Source organism: Phocoena sinus, chromosome 16, assembly GCF_008692025.1.
Source record: "Phocoena sinus isolate mPhoSin1 chromosome 16, mPhoSin1.pri, whole genome shotgun sequence".
Lineage (NCBI taxonomy): Eukaryota > Metazoa > Chordata > Mammalia > Artiodactyla > Phocoenidae > Phocoena > Phocoena sinus.
Genome location: NC_045778.1, coordinates 6,505,347 through 6,531,555, shown reverse-complemented (window position 1 = coordinate 6,531,555; position 26,209 = coordinate 6,505,347). Strand labels below are relative to the sequence as shown.

The 26,209-nt window shown below is 39.3% G+C and overlaps 1 protein-coding gene across 6 annotated transcripts in view; it reads right to left on the bottom strand.

The window, feature by feature from the left end:
* TBCE (tubulin folding cofactor E) overlaps positions 1-26,209 on the bottom strand; it is a 114,807-nt gene that overhangs the window by 41,336 nt on the left and 47,262 nt on the right. For 4 of the 6 annotated variants that reach the window (XR_004346171.1, XM_032608069.1, XM_032608068.1 and 1 more), the window contains exon 3: positions 1,287-1,371. Coding sequence is in view for 5 of the 6 variants with exons in the window: in XM_032608069.1 (XP_032463960.1) it covers positions 1,287-1,371 (85 nt within the window). In the remaining variant the exon portion in view is untranslated. Of the gene's footprint in view, positions 1-1,286; positions 1,372-6,071; positions 6,236-26,209 lie in introns of all 6 variants that reach the window. The other 2 variants (XM_032608070.1, XM_032608066.1) reach the window with 2 other exon arrangements.

Here is a 26,209-nt window from a genome sequence, read left to right as displayed (position 1 = left end):
AAGCTAAGAGATTTCTATTTCCACACCTCTCTAAACACATAAATTGCTCCCTTCATCCTCTATGACCTCTTGACAGATTCTGAGCTGGCCTCATGCCATGTCTGTCACCACCGCTGGCCTCTAGGAACATGCCAATTCTTCTTCTATCCTGACTTCCCAAAACTACAGAATGCTCGACTAGGAAACTTATTTTGCTATTATCTGATTTTGACCTTCATTTTAGAGGTTAGTAAATTTAGTCTGATTTAAGGTCATAAAGATTGTTAAAAGCAAAGCTAGAGGCCTCGATTACCAGGCCAGGAGTGTGTTCACTGTACCACATTTAAAGAATGATAAGCTTAATAATAACAGATTCTTCCGAGAAACTGAAACTTAGGGAAAACAAACAACAACAAAAATTTAAAAGATAGACTGCCTGAAATTCCCCTCCATCCTTTTCAGAGCTTCACATAGTTTCTCTGAAATCAAGCAGGTAAAAATATTAGTAGATATGCACTATAATGTGTAATTCTTTTCATGATAAGAGCTTTATTTTATTTTATTTTTAAAATAAATTTATTTATTTTATTTATTTATTTTTGGCTGCGTTAGGTCTTCGTTGCTGTGTGCGGGTAGTTGTGGCAAGCGGGGGCTACTCTTTGTTGTGGTGTGTGGGCTCCTCATTGCGGTGGCTTCTCTTGTTGTGGAGCACGGGCTCTAGGAGCGTGGGCTTCAGTAGTTGTGGCACGCAAGCTCAGTAGTTGTGGCACACAGGCTTAGTTGCTCTACAGCATGTGGGCTCTTCCCAGACCAGGGCTTGAACCCGTGTTCCCTGCATTAGCAGGCAGATTCCTAACCACTGCACCACCAGGGAAGCCCAAGAGCTTTTTTTAAAATAGTGGCCTAGCATGCCACTGTTTGGATGTTCTGTATTTTGCTTAATCAACGGCTCTCATTGGATATCTAGGCTATTCCTCTTCTAGTATTCACTCAGTGGGTAGTAAATAGTTAATGAATCAATGAGAAATGTTTGGATCCATACAATTAAAAAAAAAAACTGTGACAAAACAAAAACACAAAACAAAAACACAAAAAAGGACAAAGAAAGCAACCCCACTTGCAAGGTTAAGACTGAGAATTTTAAAAACAAGGAAAAAAACTCTACAAATAGAATTGTCTTTTTAGAATACAGCAAATTCTACATTATAACTACCCTAACAGTCAAACATGTCTTCTTCTCCATCCCCCCTTATTCAGCTATTTAACATTCTCCTAGATAACCATGACAATTCGCAATGGAAAATTACCTGCATTTAAAATACACAGTCCTTTCGTGGCTTCCATCATGCTTTCCCCTCTCAGGATTGTCCCATTCTACTCCTAACCAGAGTCCTGGCAGAACAAGAAAAACAAAATGAGCATTAAATTAGGACACAGGTGATGCTCCATTTTTCTGCAAGGAAATACAGTTTGCAATGGAAACCACAGCACACAGACACCACTGGGGGAGAAAGAAATGTCTTTAGGAAAAGACAAGTCAACCTCAGACTCAAAACTTAATCAGCAAATGCAATAGCAAGTTTGGTTCAAAAAGCCAACAAAAAACACAACTGCAGAAAACAACAGTAGCTAAAATTTACGGACAGAAAGTAGAATGGTGGTTGCCAGGAGCTAAGGGGAGGGGAGAATGGGGAGTTCTTGTTTAATGGGTACAGAGTTTCAGTTTTGCAAAATGAAGAGTCCTGGAGATGGATGGTGGTGATAACTATGACAATGTTACTGTACTTAATATCACTGAACTATACACTTAAAAGTGGTAAAATGGTAAGTTTAGTTATGTATAACTTACCACAATTAAAAAAAAATATATATATATACACACACACATATATAAGATATCTCTTTCAAAGCACCAGAGAGCTAACAAGGCACTGAAGAATTACAAAATTCTTTTTTATAACTGAATTTGTAATTGAATTACAAAATTCAACTACAAAATTGTAATTACAAAATCTGAGAGAAAAGGGAAACCCAGAGTTAAACGAAGTCTTAAAGCAAATTCTTCCCCTCAAGGCATCTGCTGATTCTGGTAGAAAAGGCTGAAAAGCTAAAAAGCTTAACAGAGCTTTGGCCAGAGCTTTTGAGGGACTAAGAGGTCAATAATGAAAATTACAGCCTCCCAAGGAAGATGGGGGTTGCAAGAAACTCTCTAGGTTTCGTACTGGAGCTTGAAATGCCTTGATTCTAAGAGTTAGGAAGGAACCAACTCTAAACAGACGAGCCCTTGAAGGGACTGAAGGTCAACTTCAAATAATCTCATTCCCAGATTTGTTTAAGTGATCTGGGATTGCCAGGGACCCTCGCCATCTGCCAGAGTTAATTTCAGTCCTATCTGGAGGAAGCTAACACCATTGCAAAGCTCAAATTATAACTCTTCATAATCAATACCTGGCACTCAAACAGAAACAACCAAGCATAGAAAAAGATAAGCATCTATGACTGAAAACCAAGAAAAACAACAGCCAACAGCAGTAGATCCACTGGGCATCTGCATAATAGTTTTACGTATGTTTAATATTTTCAGGAAAACAAAAGATAAAATTGAGAACTTCAGCAGAAATATTTTTAAACTTCTTTCAAACCCTAAATGGAAATTCTGGAACTGAAAAATTCAATAATTCATATTATAATTCAATGGATAGTGTTTTTACAATAGATTATACATAATTTTTTTAAAAAACAGGTCAGAAAAAAATATATACAGAACATAGCACAGTAATAAGTGATGAAAAACAGACTAGCATGTAAGAGACGTAGAGAATACAACAAAAAGGTCTACCATGTATATAGAACTGGAGCCCCCAAAAAGAGAGTAGGGAGAGATTGTGGAAAGAGCAATCTCTGAAGAAATAATGACTGAGACTATTACAAAATTAAAGAAAGCCATCAAGCCACACATTTAAGAAGGTCTAAGAAAAATAAACAGTACAAATGCAAGACAAACAAAAAACCACAAAAAAAAGAGAAAACAAAACAAAGCAAAACCAAACTCCACCAGTTGCCATATAACAAAGACAAAGAGAAAAATCTTAAAACAGCTCGGGGTGAGGGAGAGGAAACAGATTATCTCCAAAGGAAAACAACCAGAAATAGTTGACTGACTTCTCCATAGAAACAGTAAAAGCCAGAACGATAAATGAATAATATCTTCAAAATACTGGGGAAAAAAAAAAGTTAAAAACAAACAAAAAAACCCTGGTAATCTGGAACACTGTAATTGGTGAAAATATCCTTCAAAAAAGTAAGCAAGGGGCCCTGAATACCCAAAACAATCTTGAAAAACAGTAACAAAGTCAGAGGGCTTATACTTTCCAATTTCAAAACTTGCTACAAAGCTACTGTAATCAAAAAAGTGTGGTACTGTCATAAGGCTCAGATCAAAGGAGTAGAGTTGAGAATCCAGAAATAAACCCATACATGGTCAACTGGTTTTTGACAGAAGTGTCAAGTCAACTCAACAGGAAAGGACAGTCTTTTCAACAAATGGTGCTGAGACAACTAGATACCCACATGCAAAAGAATGAATCTGGACACCCAACTCTCAAAATAGATTAAAAAAAACTCTTAGAAGAAAACTTTATTTCTAAGGATTTATTTCTAATCCTAAAACTTAAGGATAAATCTATAAAACCATGGATTTGGCACTGGATTCTTAGATATGGCACCAAAAGATCAAGCAACAAAAGAAAAAAACATAAACTGGACTTCATAAAATTTAAACACTTTTTTTGCGGTACGTGGGCCTCTCACAACAGTGGCCTCTTCCATTACGGAGCACAGGCTCCGGACGTGCAGGCTCAGCGGCCATGGCTCAGGGGCCCAGCCGCTCTGTGGCATGTGGGATCCTCCCGGACCGGGGCACGAACCCATGTCCCCTGCATTGACAGGCAGACTCTCAACCACTGCGCCACCAGGGAAGCCCAAAATTTAAACACTTTTGTACATCAAAGGCCATTAACAGAAATGGGTGAAAAATGTACAACTCTGGTGGGAGATGTTGATAATGGGAGAGGTTATGCATGTGTGGGGGCAGGAGGTATATGGGAAATCTCTGTACCTTCCACTCAACTTCCTTGTGAACCTAAAGCTATTCTAAAAAACAAAGTCTACTTTTAAAAGGTTAAAATGGTGTGTAATTGATAAAAATATCAAATCACTATGTTGCACACCTGAAACTAATATAATGTTTTAAGTCAACTATACTTCAATAAAGATTAAAACGGTAAATTTTATGTTACATATATTTTATAACAATTTTACAATTTTAATGGAAAAAATGGGTAAAATGGCAAATTTTGTTTTATATATATGTAACCACAACTTAAAAAAAATTTTTTTTTAAGGCAACATAATGGCAACTTCAACAAAGAAATATCGACAAGGGTGATCTTCAAGGAAAAAGAAAATTATCCCAGAAGGAAGCCTGAGGATACAGAGGGGAATGAAGGGCAACAAAATGGTAAATATATGGTAAGTCTAAATTAATACTGAAATACTAAATAACAGTAATATTATCTCTTTGGGTTTAAAATACACATAGATTGGGCTTCCCTGGTGGCTCAGTGATTAAGAATCTGCCTGCCAATGCAGGGGACACAGGTTCGAGCCCTGGTCTGGGAAGATCCCACATGTCGCAGAGCAACTACGCCCATGTGCCACAACTACTGAGCCTGTGCTCTAGAGACTGCGAGCCACAACTACTGAGCCCGTGTATCAGAACTACTGAAGCCCGTGCGCCTACAGCCCGTGTTCCACAACAAGAGAAGCCACTGCAATGAGAAGCCCACGCACCGCAACGAAGAGTAGCCCCTGCTTGCCGCAACTAGAGAAAGCCCATGCACAGTAACAAAGACCCAACACAGCCAAAAATAAAATAAATTAAAAAAATTTTTTTAGTAAAATAAAATACACAGATTAAAATATCCAACGTGTGGATAAGGAAGAAGGTAGGTGGAATTAATGTTCAAGAGTTCTAACGTCTTTGCATGAGTCCAGGAAGAGGTAAAATTACTAATTTTTATTAAGCTTTTATAATTCAAAGATGTATGTTTTATTTTAATCTCTAGGGTAACCACTAAATAATAAGAATGTATAAATACCAAATTAATAGAGGGAAATTTTAAACTAATCAATCCAGTGAAAGAAAAAAAAAAGCAATAAAGAGCATAGGCAAGACAAATTAAAAAGTAAATAATCAGATGGTAGACATAAACCCAAATTACCAACAATTAAATAAAACCATAATGGACTAAATATTCTAGTTAAAAGCGAGCTTGCAAAAACTGTCCTTGGGATTTTGATAGGGATAGCCACTGAATCTGTAGATTGCTATGGGTAGTATTGACATTTTAATAATATTAACTCTTCAAATCCATGAACATGGGATGTCTTTCTGTTTATTTATGTCTTCTTTAATTTCTTTCAACAGTGCATTATAGTTTTCATTGTACAAATCTTTTACCTCCTTGGTTAATTCTTAAGTATATCATTATTTTTGATGTGGTATAAACATACAATGCAGTATTATTCAGCCTTAAAAAGGAAGGAAATTTTAACACATCCTACAGCATGGATGAACCCTGAGGACATTTTACTAAGTGAAGTCATCCAGTCACAAAAGGACAAATGCTGTATGATTCTACCTATATGAGGTACTTAGAGTAGTCAAATTCATGGAGACAGAAAGTAGAATGTAGTTGCCAGGGACTGGGGGAGGGGAGAATGGGAAACTAACGTTTAATGAGTATGAAGGTTCAGTTCGAGAAGATAAAAAAGGTTTTGGAGATGGATGACGATGGTGGTTGCACAATATGAATGTACCTAATGCCACTGAACAGTACACTTAAAAAATGTGAAAAATGTAACCTTTATGTTATGTGTATTTTACCACAACAAAAAATAAATAAAAATTTAAAAACTGAAATCAGAGTAGGTTCTCTCAACACAGTGGAATTCAGCTGGAAGTCAATAACACAGAATTCATTAGAAAAGCCTCATATATTTAGAAATTAAGGAATATCATTCCAAATTACCTTGCATCAAAAAAGAAAGCACAGGGCTTCCCTGGTGGCGCAGTGGTTGAGGGTCCGCCTGCCGATGCAGGGGACACGGGTTCGTGCCCCGGTCCGGGAAGATCCCACATGCTGCGGAGCGGCTGGGCCCGTGAGCCATGGCCGCTGAGCCTGGCGTCCGGGGCCTGTTCTCCGCAACGGGAGAGGCCACAACAGTGAGAGGCCCGCGTACCGCAAAAAAAAAAAAAAAAAAAGAAAGCACAGTGTCAATTAGAAAATACTTTGAACCAAATTATAATGAAAACACTACATGTCAAAATGTGGGGAATGCAGCTAAAGTTGCATTTTGAGAGAAACTTACAGACTTAAATGTATACATTAGGTTCAAGACGGAAAACAATCATCTGTCTCAAAATGTTAAGGGGAGAAAAACAAGTTAATTAAACCTACAGAAAATAAAAGGAAGTAAATAATAAGGAGCGAAAATTAATAGGACAGGAAAATAAGTAAGACAGTTCTCTGCCCCAAAACATCTTAAAGTTTTCTAATAGGGACAGATGTGTAAACTAACAGTCATTATATAAAGAATCAGTCTTGGAGTAAAAGTAAATTCAGGTGTTATGGGAGCACAGATAAGAAGACAAGTTAATATTGCTGGGAGTAGTTACGGGAAAGACATACAGAGGTAGTAACACTTGAGGTCAGCCTTGAAGAGAAAATATGCCAGGTGAAGGCATAGTGTGAGAGTTCATAATCTGTTTAGAGGACCTCAAAAAATCCTGAGTAGCTAGAGCTAAAAGTGTTGCCCAGAGGTTGCACAGGAGCAAGTAGTTCAGGAGAAAAAGACTAAAGGTGTTAAAAGAGATTGCGCCCAACTGTGTCAAAGAGGTTGCAACGTGGTAAAAGCTTTAACTTTATCCTGCTTCTCCAGAGAACCCTATGTAATAAGCATGGAGAAAAGAAGACATACAGATGGCCAATAGGCACATAAAAAGATGCTCATCATCTAATTATTAGAGAAATGCAAATCAAAACTACAATGAGGTACCACCTCACACCAGTCACAATGGACACCATTAAAAAGTCTACAAATAATAAATGCTGGAAAGGGTGTGGAGAAAAGGGAATCCTCTTACACTGTTGGTGGGAATGTAAATTGGTTCAGCCACTATGGAGAACAGTATGGAGGTTCCTCAAAAAACTAAAAATAGAGTTACCTTATGACCCAGCAATTCCACTCCTGGGCATATACCTATATAAAACTATAATTCCAAAAGATACATGCACCCCAATGTTCACAGCAGCACTATTTACAAGAGCTAAGACATGGAAGCAACCTAGATGTCCATCAACAGATGAATGGAAAAAGAAGATATGGTACATATATACAATGGACTGTTACTCAGCCATTAAAAAGAATGAAATAATGCCATTTGCAGCAACATGGATAGACCTAGAAATTATCACACTAAGTGAAGTCAGACAGAGAAAGACAAATACCATATGATATCACTTATATGTGGAATCTAAAACATTGATACGACACAAATGAACATATCTACGAAACAGAAACAGACTCACATACATAGAGAACAGACTTGTGGTTGCCAAGGGAGTGGGGGTAGGGAAAGACTGGGAGTTTGGGATTAGCAGATGCAAACTATTATATACAGAATGGATAAACAACAAAGTCCTACTATATAATACGGGGAACTATATTCAATATCCTGTGATAAACCATAATGGAAAAGAATATGAAAAAGTATATATATGTATAACTGAATCACTTTACTATATAGCAGAAATTAACACAACATTGTAAATCAACTATACTTCAATAAAATTTTTTTTAAAAAGCATGGAGAAACATGACCTCAATTTTAAAGGTAAAAACTGAAGCTTGGGGAAAATATGTGACTTGTTAAAAGGAAAACTCTGTTTCTTCCACTCATCTCACAACACTTCTGACACCAGATGTGTGCGTTTTTCCACACCAAGAGAGTCTCCAGTTATTGGCGGACAGGACGGGGGGTGCTGCAATTCAACTCAGTTCTGACACGGACTGCCTGGAGTTAGTGCAGACCCCTAGGTTAAGGGCTCAGTCCCACAAGACTGCCCCCGCTTGAGACGCCAGTCTCAAGTCCCAGGTTGTCACTTGTACTTCTCACCAACAGCCTATAAATCAGGGGTCTCCACATTCCTTCCTAAAAATTCCTAATTTGCTAGAACGGCTCAGAGAACTCAGGGAAACACTTACGCTTACCAGTTTATTATAACGGATATAATAAAGGAGGCAGATGAAGAGGTACATAGGGCAAGGTCTGGAACAGTCCTGCGCGCAGGAGTCTCTCCCTGGGGAGTTTGGGGCACCACCCTCTCAGCATGCAGATGGGCTCACCAACCTGGAAGCTCTCCAAATACATCGTTTAGGGATTTTCATGGAGACTTCATCATGTAGGCATGATTGATTACTAACTCTATCTCCAATCCTCTTCCCTCCCCAGAAGATAGGAATGGACTGAAAGTTGCAGCCTCCTAATCATGCTGTGGTCTTTCTGGTGACTAGTCCCCAGTCTGATGCTATCTAGGGGATTTCATCAGTCTGGAGATTCCAAGGGCCTTAGATGCTCTTGTGTCAGGAACTAAGGTCAAAGACCAAATATGAGAACGAAAGAGGCTCCTGGCATCCCCACACTCAGGAAATTACATGGGTTTTAGGAGCTCTGTGTCAAGAACCTGATGCAGAGACCAATATCTATTTCTTATTGTCACAACTGCCAAAATAACATAGCCAAAAAGAACCAGATCCTGTACTAGCACACACACAATTCTTTTGTGTCCTAATCCACTTTTTCTTTTTTAAATTTATTTATTTTTGGCTGCGTTGGGTCTTCGTTGCTGTGCACAGGCTTTCTCTAGTTGCGGTGAGCAGGGGCTTATCTTTGTTGCGGTGCACAGGCTTCTCATTGTGGTGGCTTCTCTTGTTGCAGAGCCCGGGCTCTGGGTGCACAGGCTCAGTAGTTGTAGCTCACGGGCTCTAGAGCGCAGGCTCAGTAGTTGTGGCACAAGGGCTTAGTTGCTCCGCGGCATGTGGGATCTTCCCAGACCAGGGCTCGAACCCGAGTCCCCCGCATTGGCAGGCGGATTCTTAACCACTGCGCCAGCAGGGAAGCCCTAATCCACTTTTTATCAAACAAATGCCTTTAGATAAGAAGTAAATACAGTAATGTTATTCATCATAAAAGCCATCAGAATGAGTTAAGTTGATGGATATCACCAAGAAGAATGCACAACACAAGGCCATTCTTCCACAATAAAAAGAACAAGTCACAACTCAAGCTAACACAGGTGGAAAAAGCAAGGCCAGCATTCAGTTGTGATGAGCTTTAACTCTGAGGAAGAATAACTATTGTTTGCAAGGTATTACCCAGGAGCCAGTGCATTAAAGACGGAGTAGCAAGCAGAGAAATCAGTGTAGTACATTTGAGAGAGCAGAGAGGAGTGGTAGCTGGGCAGGACTTCCTCATCAGTTAGCTCCCAAGAGTGTAAGATCCGGCTCTGCCTTCTACATGCCAGGGGTGATGAGACCTTGATTAGCCACAGTCTAGCAAATTCAAATGCAGAAAAGATTGAAGCAGACACGAGAATATAAGCTTATTAGTTTACAATGATAAATGAAACTGTCACACACAAGCCTAAATCTCTTGACTAACATGACTCCATTCTCTTCCAGGACATCAAGACACATGAAAAACCAGTTGTAATCAGACCCAACCTCACTGAAATCACAAGATTTAAAAATAATGACTCCAACAGCCCAGCAGTCACACTCCTTGGTATTTACCTAAATGGGTTGAAACTTATGTCTACACAAAAGCCTGCACACAGATGTTTACAGAAGCTTTATTCATAATGGCCAAAACTTGGACACATGGACAAATATTCCATCTAGACAATGGAATATTATTTACTGCTAAAAAGAAATGAGCTCTCAAGACATGAAAAGACATGGAGGAAAATTCAATGCAGATTACTAAGTGAAAAAAGGCAATGTGAAAAGGCTACATATAGTAGGATTCCAACTATATGAATTTCTGGAAAAGGCAAAACTATGGAGACAGTAAAAAGATCGATGATTACCACAGCTTAGGGGTGGAGAGAGGAATGAATAAGCAGAGCACAGGAGATTTCTAAGCCAGTGAACTATTCCATGTGATATTATAATAGTGGACAAATGTCACTGAACACTTGTCAAAACCCAAAGAATGTACAACAGCAGAGTGAACTCTAATATAAGTGAGGGACTCTGGGTGATGGAGATGTGTCAGTTTAGACTCATCCACTGTAACAGATGTACTGCTCTGGAGCTGGGTGTTGATAGCGGGGAGGCTGTGCTGTTGTGGGCACTCTCTGTACTTTCTGCTCCCTTTTTCTGTGAGCCTAAATTGCTCTAAAAAGTGGACTATTTAAAAAAAATAATAACTCCATATATATGACCAATATATTCTACTCCTGTAAACATACTAGCACGAGAAGCCACACCATAGCTCAGGAGATTGCTTGGTGAGCATGAAATACAAACTAGACAAATTCGATAAATGGAATATTTAATGGTGTTTGGTAAAAGTATCTAGACCTGTCTATCTCATAAGGTCAGTAACCTTAACAGTGAGATACGAATCATCTCAAGTCCAGTGGCTATAACTCCTGGATCCACCTCCACTCTAGGGCTGTGCCAGGGATACGGTCCCTTTGCCTTCCCTCTTCGAAGTCTAAGATGGGTACTGCCAACACCTGCCTTGGCGATTCTTTTGTCCTGACTTCCTCCTGAGATAACTGACACTTGCTTTTTTTTTTTTTTTTTTTTTTAAAGAATGATATCTTTTATTTTTATTTTTTTTTTGCGGTACGCGGGCCCCTCACTGCCGTGGCCTCCCCCATTGCAGAGCACAGGCTCTGGACGCGCAGGCTCAGCGGCCATGGCTCACGGGCCCAGCCGCTCCACAGCACGTGGGATCCTCCCGGACCGGGGCAAGAACCCGCGTCCCCTGGATCGGCAGGCGGACTCTCAACCACTGCGCCACCAGGGAAGCCCAGACACTTGCTTTTTTGCTTTAAAGATATATGACTACACTCAAGTCATCCAAGTGAGAAATTCAGAGAACCTTCCATCTCCATTGAGTGATGCTGCTAATCTGATTCACTGTTGATCTTCACAAAATTACTCTCAGGGAGAGTACCAGCTTAGTGCCTCCAAATACTGTCCACAGCTCACAGCTGAAACAAAGTCAAAGTTTCAATCCTCCAACAGCTCGAATCACTTTACTACACGGTTAGTCTAAAAAACCTTGGGGTCTTTGAAATTATGAAGTAGGTTATTTTTAACACAACCCTAGGCAGTCTTAGGAATACTGCAGTGCTTCCTGGAGGTGCTCTTGCTGTTAATCTGTAGCTTGAGAATGTCCTTAAAAGATTTACGATAACATACAATTTAAAAAAACTTAAGGGGAGAGGGCTCCAATCAAGATGGTGGAGTAGCAGGATGTGGAACTCACCTCCTCCCACAAATACATCAAAAATACAACTACAGGGCTTCCCTGGTGGCGCAGTGGTTGAGAGTCCGCCTGCTGATGCAGGGGACGCGGGTTCATGCCCCGGTCCGGGAGGATCCCACGTGCCGCGGAGCGGCTGGGCCCGTGAACCATGGCCGCTAAGCCTGCACGTCCGGAGCCTGTGCTCCGCAATGGGAGAGGCCACAACAGTGAAAGGACTGCGTACCACAAAAATAAAAATTAAAAAAAAAAAAACAAACAACTACAAACAGAACAATTCTCACAAAACACCTATTCTCACAAAACAATTCTCACAAAACACCTACAATTCTCACAAAACAGTTTTCACAGAACAAGTAGAAGACCTCAAACACCTGAAAGGACAAGAAAGATCTCCATGTAACCAGATAAGATGATAGGAAAAAATTAAAAAAGAGGAAGTGGGATGGGACGTGCACCTCTAGGAGGGAGCTGAAAAAAAGGAAAGGTTCCCACACCCTAGGAAGCCCCATCACTGGAGGGGAGATCAGCCGGGACAGAAAAGGAGCTTCAGAGGCTCAGAGGAGAGTGCAACAACCAGTTTGCGGCAGGCAGACAACAGAGAGACCTACACAGATCGTCTATGCCACAACCCTACGTCCCCCAGTCTGAGACGCACATCCGTTGGTACCAGTGGTGGCTGGGTGCTGAAACTCGGGGTGTAGAGGACAAACCCGGGGAGAGGACTGGTGCTTGGAGAGAGCCTGAGGGGCTGGAGTGTGGCACAGCCGCAAACGGGGGTGGTTGCGGAAGAAGCCTGGGCCCGCCATAGAAGCACAGCACCACTGTTCAGTGTCGCACGAAGGGACAGCCTCTGGCTCCATGCACAGGCCCCCTGCGGGCTTTGGGAGAGCACACGCCATCCACTTGCCTTGGCCGGCTCCTGCCTGGGCAAGCTCACTGGTCCCAGTGGCCACCCAGGCGGGCTCCCATGCCAACCACCACCTTGGCAGGCTCCAGGAGCAGATGCCCGCAGGTTGCCCATGCACAGAGGTGGACCTGAACGACAGCGGAGCACCAGGGGTTGCATGACTCAGGAAGCAGAGCTCAAATCTCTCCCTGCAGCTGCATGAGCTGCGGGTTTACGCCTCTGTCTTTGTAAATTCAGCGCCTTTGAGACATCTGAACGGACAATGGGTGCTCCCACAGCTGGGATGGGTATGGCCTTAGCAGCTGTGGGCTTTGTGGGCGCATGAAAAAGGGGACTGGGCCAGGACAGGGTCTGAGCTGCCTCTATAGCTCCCACTGCAGGTCCAGGTGCACAACTGCTGCAGTCCTGGGACCTGATTTCAGTGGGTCTGCGCTGGTGGCTTTGTGAAAACAATGCCTGAGAGGCACTAGGGCCAAATGCCAGCATACCCAAGGCTGAGGCAGGGCCAAGGGCAATGGCAACAAAGGTGTACTTTGTGAGCCTGCACAACAGGTGAAAGGTGACATGACAGAGAAAACTCACCAGTGAAAAGCTCTGGGGAATTCCCTGGTGGTGCAGTGGTTAAGAGTCCACCTGCCAGGGGCTTCCCTGGTGGCACACTGTTTAAGGATCTGCCTGCAAATGCAGGGGACACGGGTTTGAGCCCTGGTCCGGGAAGATCCCACATGCTGTGGAGCAACTAGGCCTGTGTGCCACAACTACTGAGCTTGCACTCTAGAGCCCATGCTCCACAACAACAGAAGCCACTGCAGTGAGAAGCCCGCACACCATAACGAAAAGTAGCCCCCACTCGCCACAACTAGAGAAAGCTCGCACGCAGCAATGAAGACCCAGCGCAGCCAAAAATAAATAAATAAAATTAAATAATTAATTTTTTTAAAAAAGAAAAGAAAACCTCCAGCAGAGGAACACTCAGTGGCTCCTCTCCCAGTGGGAGCACTCCAATCCCACCTACCTTGCACTGTAGCTCAGAAACACAGCTCAGAAACGGATCTGAGGGCTTCTACTCCAAAAACTAGGGAGTAGACCCTGCCCCTGAAAGGGCAGTGACAGCCACAGAGGAAAGAGAAGGCCCCACTTAATATCCAGGGCAGGTTCTGATCACCACAACACCAGTCATACTACCTATCAATGGGATAATGCCAACATACACTGAGGAAAGAGGTGACAGACACCCATACTAAAAACAACCCTCACACCATAAATATCAAGCCCATGCAGGCTACACAGGGATGCTCTCACACAAAAATAGCCTCCATGACTAACAGTCTCCTCTAACAGTCTCCTATTTTTATTATCCACTCGCATCAACGGACAGATCCTCTAGATAAAAAAATCAACAAGGCAACAGAAATTCTAAATGATACAATGAAATAGTTAGACTCAATTGATATTTTGAGGGCATTACATCCAAAAACAAAACGAAAAAAAAACAGAATACACATTCTTTTCAAGCACGGAACATTCTCTAGAATTGACCACATAATAGGGCACAAAACAAGCCTCAACAAATACAAGAGTACAGAAATTATCTCAAGCCTCTTCTCTGACCACAATGGCATGAAACTAGAAATCAACCACAGGGAAAGAAATGAAAAAAAAAAATGATTACGTGGAAACTAAACAACATGCTACTAAAAAACCAATGTGTCAACGAGGAAATTTTAAAAATTTGGACTTCCCTGGTGGTCCAGTGGCTAAGGCTCCATGTTCCCAATGCAGGGGGCCTGGGTTCAACCCCTGGTTGGGGAACTACAGCTCTTATGCCACAACTAAAGAGTTCGCATGCTGGAACTGAAGATCCCGCACGCAGCAACAAAGACCCCATGTGCTGCAACTAAGACCCAGCACAGCCAAATAAATAAATGTATATTTTTAAAAACATACTAAAAAAATTTTAAATACCTTGAGACAAATGACAATGAAAACAAAATCATATAAAAATCTATGGGATGTAGCCAAAGCAGTTCTTAGAGGGAAGTTCATAGCAATAGAGGCCTTCCTGAAAAAACAAGAAAAATCTAAAATAAACAACCTAAAATACCACCCAAAAACAATTAGAAAAAGAAAAATAAACAAAACCTAAAGTCAGGAGAAGGAAGGAAATAATAAAGGGAGGAAATAAATAAAATAGAGACAATAGAAAAAAGTCAATAAAACCAAGAGCTTTTTCTTTGAAAAGGTAAACAAAATTGATAAGCCTCTGGCTAGGCTCACCAAAAAGAAAAGAAAGAACCCAAATGAAACAAATAAAGAAACAAAAAAGGAGAAATCTCAACCAATACCACAGAAACACAAAAAAAACATAAGGAATACTATGAACAATTATATACCAACAAATTTAACAACCTGTAAGAAATGGACAACTTTCTAGAAACATACAGCCCACCAAAACCGAATCAAGAAAAAAATAGATAATTTGAACAGATCTATCACTAGAAGTGAAATATAATCTGTAGTTTAAAAACAACTCCCGGGCTTCCCTGGTGGTGCAGTGGTTGAGAGTCCGCCTGCCGATGCGGGGAACACAGGTTCATGCCCCGATCCGGGAGGGTCCCACATGCTGCGGAGTGGTTGCACCCGTGGGCCATGGCTGATGGGCCTGCGTGTCCGGAGCCTGTGCTCCGTGGCGGGAGAGGCCACAGCGGTGAGAGGCCCGCATACCACAAAAAAAAACAAACAAAAAATCAAACAAAAAATAACTCCCAACAATCAAAAGTCCAGGACCAGATGGCTTCAAAGGAGAATTCTACCAAACATACAAAGAAAAATTTATACTGATCCTTCTCAAACTCTTCCAAAAGACTGAAGAGGAGGGAACACTCCCGAAGACGTTCTATGAAGCCACCATCACCCTGATACCAAAATCAGACAAAGATACCACCACAAAAGAAAATTACAGGTCAATATCTTTGATGAACATAGATGCAAAAATTCTCAACAAAATATTAGAAAACTGAATCCAACAACACATAAAAAAGATCATACACCATGACCAAGTGGGATTCATCCCAAGTTCACAAGGATGGTTCAACATACACAAATCAATGTAATACACCACATTAACAAAAGTCAAAAACCACATGATCACCTCAATAGGTGCAGAAAAAGCATTTGACAATATTCAACATCGATTTATGATCAAAACTCTTACCAAAGTGGATACAGGGGGACATATCTCTACATAATAAAAGCCATTTATGAAAACCCACCACAGCCATTATAATACTCAATGGTGAAAAGCTGAAAGCCTTCCTGCTAAAATCTGGAACAAGACAAGGATGCCCACTCTCACCACTTCTATTCAACATGGTATTGGAAGTCCTAGCCACAGCAATCAGACAAAAAAAAGAAATAAAAGGTATCCAAATTGGAAGTGAAGAGGTAAAATTGTCACTATATGGAAAAACGACATATTATATATAAAAATCCTAAGGACTCTACAAAAAAAATACTAGATCTAATAAGTGAATTCAGCAAAGCAGCAGGATACAAGATTAACATACAGAAATCAGTTGCATTTCTTAACACTAACAACGAAATATCAGAAAGGGAATGTAAACAAGAAATCCCTTTTAAAATGGCATCAAAAAAAAAAAAAAAAAACCTTAGGAATAAACCTCACCAAGGAGGTGAAAGACTTACGTGCTGAGAACTATCAATACAAAACATTAATAAAGGAAGCTAAAGATGACTCAAAGAAATGGAAAGATATCCCATGCTCTTGTATTGGAAAAATAAATACTGTTAAAATGGCCATACTACCCAAAGCAACCCACAGATTTAATGCAATACCTATCAAAATACCCATAACATTTTTCACAGAACTAAAACAAATAATCCTTAAATTTATATGGAACCATAAAAGACCCCAGAATTACCAAAGTAATCCTGAGGGAGAAGGAACAAAGCAGGCGGCATAACCCTCCCAGACTTCAGACAATACTACAAAGCTACAGTAATCCAAACGGCATGGTACTTGTACAGAAACAGACATACAGATCAATGGAACAGAATAGAGAGTCCAGAAATAAACCAACACACCTATGGATGATTAATCTTCGAAAAGGAGGCAAGAATATACAGTGGGGAAAAGACAGCCTTTCCCATCAAATGGTGCTGGAAAAGTTGGACAGCCACATGTAAATCAGTGCAGCTAGAAAACATTCCTACTACCAAACACAAAAGTAAACACAAAATGGCTTAAAGACTTAAATATAAGACAAGACACCATAAAACTCCTAGAAGAAAACACAGGCAAACGTTCTCTGACATAAATCATACCAAATAAATCATACCAATGTTTTCTTAGGTCAGTCTCCCAAAGTGATAGAAATAAAAGTAAAAATTAAAAAATGGGACCTAATCAAACGTACAAGCTTTTGCACAGCAAAGGAAACCATAAACAAAATGAAAAAACAACCCACAGAATGGGAGAAAATATTGCAAATGATGCAACTAACAAGGGCTTAATTTCCAAAATATACAAACAGCTCCTACAATTCAATAACAAAAAAACAAACAACCCAATAGAAAAATGTACAGAAAACCTAAACAGACATTTATCCAAAGAAGACATATAGATGGCCTATAGGCACATGAAAGGATGCTCATCATCGCTACTTATTAGAGAAATTCAAATCAAAACAGCAATGAGGTACTACCTCACACCAGTCAAAATGGCCATAATTTAAAAGTCTACAAATAATAAATGCTGGAGAAGCTGTGGAGAAAAGGGAAACCTCTTACAGTGTTGGTGGGAACGTAAACTGGTACAGCCACTATGGATAACAGTATGGAGGTTCCTCAAAAAACTAAACATAGAGTTACCATATGACCCAGCAATCCCACTCCTGGGCATATACCCAGACAAAATTATAATTCAAAAAGATACACGCACCCCCTAGGTTCATAGCAGCACTATTCCAAGACATGAAAACAACCTAAATGTCCATCGACAGATGAATGGATAAAGAAGATGTAGTGTGTGTGTGTGTGTGTGTATATATATATATATATATATATATATGAATATTACTCAGCCATTAAAAAGAATGAAATAATGACATCTGCAGCAACATGGATGAACCTAGAGATTATCATACTAAGTGAAGTAAGTCAAAAAAAGAAAAATACTATATATCATTTATATGTGGAAGCTACAATATGATACAAATGAACATATCTACAAAACAAAAACAGATTCACAGATGTAGAGAACAGACTTGTGGTTGCCAAGGGGGAGGGGGCTGGGGAAGGGAAGGACTGGGAGTTAGGGATTAGCAGTTGCAAACTGTTGTATATAGGATGGATAAACAACAAGGTCCTACTGTACAGCACAAGGAATTATGTTCAATATCCTATTATAAACCATAATGGAAAAGAATATATATATATACATATGTATAACTGAGTCACTTTGCTATAAAGCAGAAATTAACATTGTAAATCAACTATACTTCAATAAAAAATTTTTTTTAGTTCAGGGGAAAGATAACTGGGTACTGAAAGATCACAAGCCACTAACAACAACAACAACAAAAAAAGTGGGGGGTGGAATATAAGAAGCATTAAAAGAGAACAGAAGAGAATAATTGAAAAAGTAGCAGTGAAGTATAAAACATAGCTTTGAGCATCCTTGCAGCAAGAAGAAAAAGATGCAATTCTCTTTTTTCAATAGTAAAACCACCTCAGTTTTTTCTCTTTCCCTGAGCTAACAGTAATTTGTCAAAAGAATATATAAGGGGCATCAAGTAAGATAATGAAGAACATATCACACTTGATAGCATCTTTATAACACATTCACTGGTATTTCAGAAGTGCCTATTTCTTAATTCAAGCCTCAGCTGAAGCCCAGGACAAAAAGCTTAGTTTTGTAAAGGCAGTTATACTGAGGGCTCAGATGGTTTTATTTTGCTTCCTGGTGACTTCCTGCTGCAACCTAAGTAATAAAAACTTAGCCTTTCTCAAAATGTGACATCAGAATCATCTAGGGAGCACATTTAAAATGATGAGTCCTGGACCATAACTCCAACCTACTGAATTAGAATCTCTGCATGTCCAACCTGAGAATTCATATTTCTAACAAGCACCCCAGGCACACTTCATCAGACTCCCCTTCCTAGACATGTTACCTCAGCTGGGCTTTCTACCTTTAAATGACAGTAATTCCAAACTGAAGTCACTTATAATAAACTAAACAACAGGTATTCTATTTGGCTATCCCTAGTTCTACAACACATCGTTGATAAGGGTTATGGTTTAATCTGATAATTAAAGACCACATTTTCTGGCCTTGAGGGCCAGGAATTATAGATATTTATATTTACTATATTTATGACTATAAATTATCATGCTCTAACAAAAAACAATATATTATGATGATTTTCCTATAGACGGGAATTAAGTATTCTAAGAAAGGAGTATTTTTTTCTAATTCACAGTAATAACAACAATAGCAAAAACAATAATCTCTAATTTAAAAGGTTCTTACTTCCTGTCAGGCACAGTTCTTAGTGCTTTATATGTATTAATTCACTGAATCCTCCTAACAATCCTTTGAGGTGGAACACTTTGCAAGCTTGTGGGCTACACAAATACCACTAACTTACAGGAGCAAGAATTCTCTCTGAGGAAGCAACCTCACATCTGTTCAAAGCCTCAAACCAGTACACACTTGAGTATCAAATTTTCTGCATCTATAAGGTATGGAAGAGGTGACCTGGAGCCTAAAATACTTTAACTTAGAAACTACCAAACACCTATTTCTCCTTTAATAAAATCTGCTACAAATTTTAAGAAGGGCTATATCCCAGTAATAAGTTATAAAATACATCTTGAAATAACAAGTGCATTACCTAATTAGTTACACTAGTTACAGTTTTTTTATTTGAATACTATTATGTGTCTGTCAAAGACAATGACTTTGCTTTTGACATAATGTTTAAATGTTCTTCTAGACTGCAGTTAGTCAATAGGTTTAGCTGTTTCTTCCATCCACTCCCAGAACATGAAAACATATCATGTCATCACATTTAAACACATATTCATCTTTCTATTTCCTCTGGTAGGAAGATAAAAGCATGATTCATCCAAAAGCTGTACCAAAATGCTCCAAAAAGAGCACTTTATACATATTTCATGTATCAAATAAATCATGTAAACTCTGATTCTCAATGGTATTATTTCAATAAAGTCTATGAAAAAAAAGAACGTTAAAAACTTTGGAATAACAACAGCAACAAAACAACACTGATGAAGTACAACTGTCAAATGTTATTTTTAAAAATACCTTGGGCCATATAACCTAGCTCATAAATAATGTCAAAAGCCTACATACAATACTGTCAAAATGTTACAAAAGTCATAAAATGTTAAATAAACTACTTTCCTCTTTGGGGAGAAAAGAAGTGTAACAATAGTAAAGATTAGATATAAATTTTCTTTACATGGGATACCAAGAAACCCATATCTAATGTTAATCAAGAAAAAAGCCAGTGCAGAATTTTTGTGGCATAAACAGAAGATTAAAAGACCTATAACTGCTGTATCAAAACCTCACGGTAATTGCAAACCAAAAATCTACTACTACTACTACACACACACACACACACACACACACACACACACACAGAAAAAGCAATCCAAACACAACACTAAAGACAGTCATCAAATCAAAAGAGAAAAAAAGAGAAAGGAAAGAAAAAAGACCTACAAAAACAAATCCAAAACAATTAACAAGCTGGCAATAAGAACATACATATGGGTAATTACCTTAAATGTAAATGGATTAAATGCTCCAACCAAAAGACACAGACTGGCTGAAGGGATATAAAAACAAGACCCATATATATGCTGTCTACAAGAGGCCCACTTCAGATCTAGGGACACATACAGACTGAAAGTGAGGGGATGGAAAAGGTTATTCCATGCAAATGGAAATCAAAAGAAAGCTGGAGAGTAGCAATACTTGTATCAGACAAAATAAACTTTAAAATAAAGACTGTTACAAGAGACAAAGGAGGATACTACATAACGATCAAGGGATCAATCCAAGAAGAAGATATAACAACTGTAAATATGTACGCACCAAACATAGGAGCACCTCAATATATAAGGCAAGTGCCACCAGCCATAAAAGGAGAAATCGACAGTAACATGATAATAGTGGTGGAATTTAACACCCCACTTTCATCAATGGACAGATCATCCAGACAGCTAATCAGTAAGAAAACACAGGCCTTAAATGACACATCAGACCACATGGATTTTTTTGATGTTTACAGAGCATTTCATCAGACAGCAGCAGAATACACATTCTTTTCAAGTGCACATGGAATATTCTCCAGGACAGATCACATGCTGGGCCACAAAGCGAGCCTCGGTATATTTAAGAAAACTGAAATCATTTCAAGCATCTTTTCCAACCACAACAGTAGGAGATTAGAATTCAACTACAAGAAAAAAATTGTAAAAAACAAAAACACATGGAGGCTAAACAATATGCTACTAACCAACCAATGGATCACTGAAGAAATCAAAGGGGAAATCAGAAAATACCTAGAGACAAATGAAAACAAAAACGCGACAATCCAAAACCTATGGGATGCAGAAAACCCAGTTCTAAGAGGGAAGTTTGTAGCAATACAATCTTACTTCAGAAAACAAGAAATATCCCAAATAAACAACCTAACCTTACACCTAAAGCAACTAGAGAAAGAAGAAACAAAACCTCAAGTTAGTAGAAGTAAAGAAATCATAAAGATCAGAGCAGAGGGACTTCCCTGGTGGTGCACTGCTTCAGAATCCACCTGCCAGCGCAGGGGACACGGGTTCGATCCCTGGTCTGGGAAGATCCCACGTGCCGCGGAGCAATTAAGCCTGTGCACAACTACTGAGCCTGCGCTCTAGAGCCCGCGAGCCACAACTACTGAGCCCACACGACCTAGAGCCCATGCTCTGCAACAAGAGAAGCCACCGCAATGAGAGGCCCGTGCACCACAACGAGGAGTGGCCCCCCACTCACCGCAACGACAGAAAGCCTGTGCACAGCAACGATGACCCAACGCAGCGGGGAAAAAAAAAAAGATCAGAGCAGAAATAAATGAAATAGAGATGAAGAAAATAGAAAAAAGATCAATAAAACTAAAGGCTGAAAAAAAGAAACCTAAAAGGTGGTTCTTTGAAAAAGATAAACAAAATTGATAAACCTTTAGTGAGACTCATCAAGAAAATAAGGGAGAGGGCTCAAATCAATAAAATTATAAACGAAAAAGGAGAAGTTACAATGGACACCACAGAAATACAAAGGATAGAGACTACTACAAGCAACTATACACCAATAAAATGGAAAACCTAGAAGAAATGGACAAATTCTTACAACAGTACAATCTCCCAAGACTGAACCAGGAAGAAACAGAAAATATGAACAGACCTACCACAAGTACTGAAATTGAAACTGTGATTTAAAAAACTCCCAACAGACTTCCCTGGCAGTCCAGCGGTTAAGACTCCATGCTTCCACTACAGGGAGCACGGGTTCAATCCCTGGTTGGAGAACTAAGATCCCTTCTGCTTTGCAGTGTGGCAAAGAAAACCAAAAAAAAAAACCCAAACAAAAATACTCCCAACAAACAAAAGCCCAGGACCAGATGGCTTCATGCGGGAAATTTATCAAAAATTTAGAGAAGAATTAACACCTATGCTTCTGAAACTACTTCAAAAGCCTGTAGAGGAAGGAACACTCCCAAACTCATCCTATGAGGCCACCATCATCCTGCTACAAAAACCAAAGATACCACAAAAAAAGAAAATTACACGCCAATATCACTGATGAACACAAACACAAAACTCCTCAACAAAATACTACCACAATACATTGAAAGGAACACACACCATGATCAAGTGGGATTTATCCCAGGGATGCAAGGATTTTTCAATATCTGCAAGTCAATCAGTGTGACACACCACATCAACAAACTGAAGAATAAAAACCATATGATCATCTCAATAGATGCAGAAAAAGGTTTTCACAAAATTCAACACAGATTTATAATAAAAACTCTCCAGAAAGTGGCCACACAGGGAACCTACCTTAACATAATAAAGGCCATGTATGACAAACCCATAGGTAACAACATACTCAATGGTGAAAAGCTGAAAGCATTTCCTCTAACATCAGGAACAAGACAACAATTTCCATTCTCCCCACTTTTATTCAATGTAGTTTTGGAAGTCCTAGCCACGGCAATGAGAGAATAAAAATAAAAGGAATCCAACTTGGAAAAGAAGAAGTAAAACTGTCATTGTTTGCAGATGATATGATACTATACATAGAAAATCCTAAAGATGCCACCAGAAAACTACTAGAGCTCATCAACGAATTTGGTAAAGTTGAAGGATATAAAACTAATACACAGAAATTTGCTGAAGTTCTATACACTAACAACAAAAGATCACAAAGAGAAATTCAAAAGACAATCCCATTTATCATCGCATCAAAAAGAATAAAATACCTAGGAATAAACCTACCTAAGGAGGCAAAAGACCTGTACTCCAAAAACTTTAAAATGCTGATGAAAGAAATCTAAGATGACACAAACAGATGGAGAGATATGCCATGTTCTTGGATTGGAAGAATCAATATTTTCAAAATGACTATATTACCCAAAGTAATCTACAGATTCAATGCAATCCCTATCAAATTACCAATGACATCTTTTGCAGGCCTAGAACAATTTTTTTAATTTGTATGGAAACAAAAAAGACCCCAAATAGCAAAGCCAATCTTGAAAAAGAAAAACGGAGCTGGAAGAATCAGACTTCCTGACTTCAGACTATACTATAAAGCCATAGGAATCAAAAGAGTACGGTACTGGCACAAAGACGGACTCACAGATCAATGGAACAGGTATGAAATCCCAGAAATAAACCCATGCACCTGTGGTCAACTAATCTACGACAAAGGAGACAAGAATATACAATGGAGAAAAGACAGTCTCTTCAATAAGCAGTGCTGGGAAACTTTAACAGCCACATGTAAAAGAATGAAATTAGAACATTCTCTAACACCATACACAAAAATTACTCAAAATGGATTAAAGACCTAAATGTAAGACGGGATACTATAAAACTCTTAGAGGAAAACATAGGCTGAACACTCTTTGACATAAATTGCAGCAATATGTTTTTGGATCCACATCCTAGAGTAATGAAAATAAAAACAAAAATAAACAGGATCTAATTAAACTTAAAAGCTTTTGCACAGCAAAGGAAACCATAAACAAAATGAAAAGGCAACCTACAGAATGGGAGAAAATATATGCAAATGAAGTGACTGACAAGGGATTAATCTCCAAAATATATAAACAGCTCATGCAGCTCAATAAAAAAAAAAATTAACCCAATCAAAAAGTGGGCAGAAGATCTAAATTAGACATTTCTCCAAAGAAGACATACAGAAGGCCAAAAAGCACATGAAAAGATGTGTAACATCGCTGATTCTTGGAGAAGTGCAAATCGAAACTACAATGAGGTTCGAAACTACAATGAGGTATCACCTCATGGTGTTCAGAATGGCCACCATCAAAAAGTCTACAAATAATAAATGCTGGAGAGGGTGTGGAGAAAAGGGAACCCTCCTACACTGTCAGTGGGAATGTAAATTGGTACAGCCACTATGGAGAACAGTATAAAGGTTCCTTAAAAAACTAAAAATAGGGAAGTCTCTGGGCAGTCCAGTGGCTAGGCCTTGGCGCTTTCACTGCTGGGGCCCAGGTTCGATCCCTGGTCAGGGAACTAAGATCCTGCAAGCTGCATGGCGCAGCCAAAAAAAAAAAAAAAAAAACACTAAAGTGAAAATAGAGCTACTATGTGATCCAGCAATCCCACTCCTGGGCACATACACAGAGCAAACCATAATTCAAAAAGATACATGCACCGCAATGTTCACTGCAGCACTATTTACAATAGCTAAGACATGGAAACAGCTTAAATGTCCACTGACAGAGGAATGGATAAAGCAGGTGTGGTACATATATACAAAGGAATATTACTCATCCATAAAAGAGAATGAAATAATGCAATTTGGAGCAACATGGATGGACCTAGAGATTATCACATGAAGTGAAGTCAGACAGAGAAAGACAAATACCATATGATACCACTTATATGTGGAATCTAAAAAATGATACAAATGAACTTACTTACAAAACAGAAACAGACTCACAGTGAAGTAAGTCAGAAAGAGAAAAACAAATACCGTATGCTAACACATATATATGGAATCTAAAAAAAGAGGTTCTTACAAACCTAAGGACAGGACAGGAATAAAGATGCGAACGTACAGAATGGACCTGAGGACACAGGGAGTGGGAAGGGTAAGCTGGGACAAAGTAAGAGAGTAGCACTGACATATATACACTACCAAAGGTAAAATAGATAAGATAGCTAGTGGGAAGCAGCCGCATAGCACAGGGAGATCAGCTCAGTGCTTTCTGACCACTTAGAGGGGTGGGATAGGGAGGGTGGGAAGGAGATGCAAGAGGGAGGGTATATGGGGATATATATACACACATAGCTGATTCACTTTGTTATACAGCAGAAACTAACACAACACTGTAAAGCAATTATACTCCAATAAAGATGTTTAAAAAGAAAAAAAAGAAACAGACTCACAGACTCCAAAAACAAAACTGGTTACCAAAGTGGGGACTTCCCTGGTGGTGCAGTGGACAGGACTCCACATTCCCAATGCAGGGGGCCCAGGTTCGATCCCTGGTCAGGGGACTAGATCCCACATGCATGCCACAACTAAGGAGCCTGCATGCTGCAACTAAGGAGCCCATGAGCCACAACTAAGTAGCCCACATGCCACAACTAAGGAGCCCATGTGCTGCAACTAAGGAGCCTGCCTGCTGCAACTAAGACCCCACGCAGCCAAATAAATAAATAAATATTTTAAAACAAAACAAACATGGTTACCAAAGGGGAAAGGTGCGGGGGGGATAAATTAGGGGGTTGTGATTAACATATACACACCACTACATATAAAATAGGTAACTAACAAGGACTTACTGTATAGCACAGGGAATTCTACTTAATATTCTGTAAAAACCTATATGGGAAAAGAATCTGAAAAAGAACAGATACATGTATATGTATAACTGAATCACTTTGATGTCAACTATACTCCAATATACGATAAAAAATTTTTAAAAAGGAAAAAATCTAGCATGGAATTCTGATGGCATAAACAGCAGATTAAAAAACCTACATTTTTGAGGGTCAGGGTTCCTGCATCCTGGAAAAAAAAAAAAAAAAGACCTGTAACTTTGAAGGGCCATATGATGACCCAAGTTAAAGAATGTGCCTACTCTACCTTGTGACTAATTTTCAAGGACTGTAAACCAAGAGGTTAATAAGGACACAGTTTTTCAATAACCTGGTTTATTTATTGGTTTAAAAGAACTGTATTCACCAATATGACAACATGAACCAAAATTTAAGTGTAAAATATACATAATATTTTGTATATTTTTTAAAAATTTTTATTATTTTTTATTTATTTTTTTGTGGTACACGGGCCTCTCACTGCCGTGGCCTCTCCCGTTGTGGAGCACAGGCTCCAGACGCGCAGG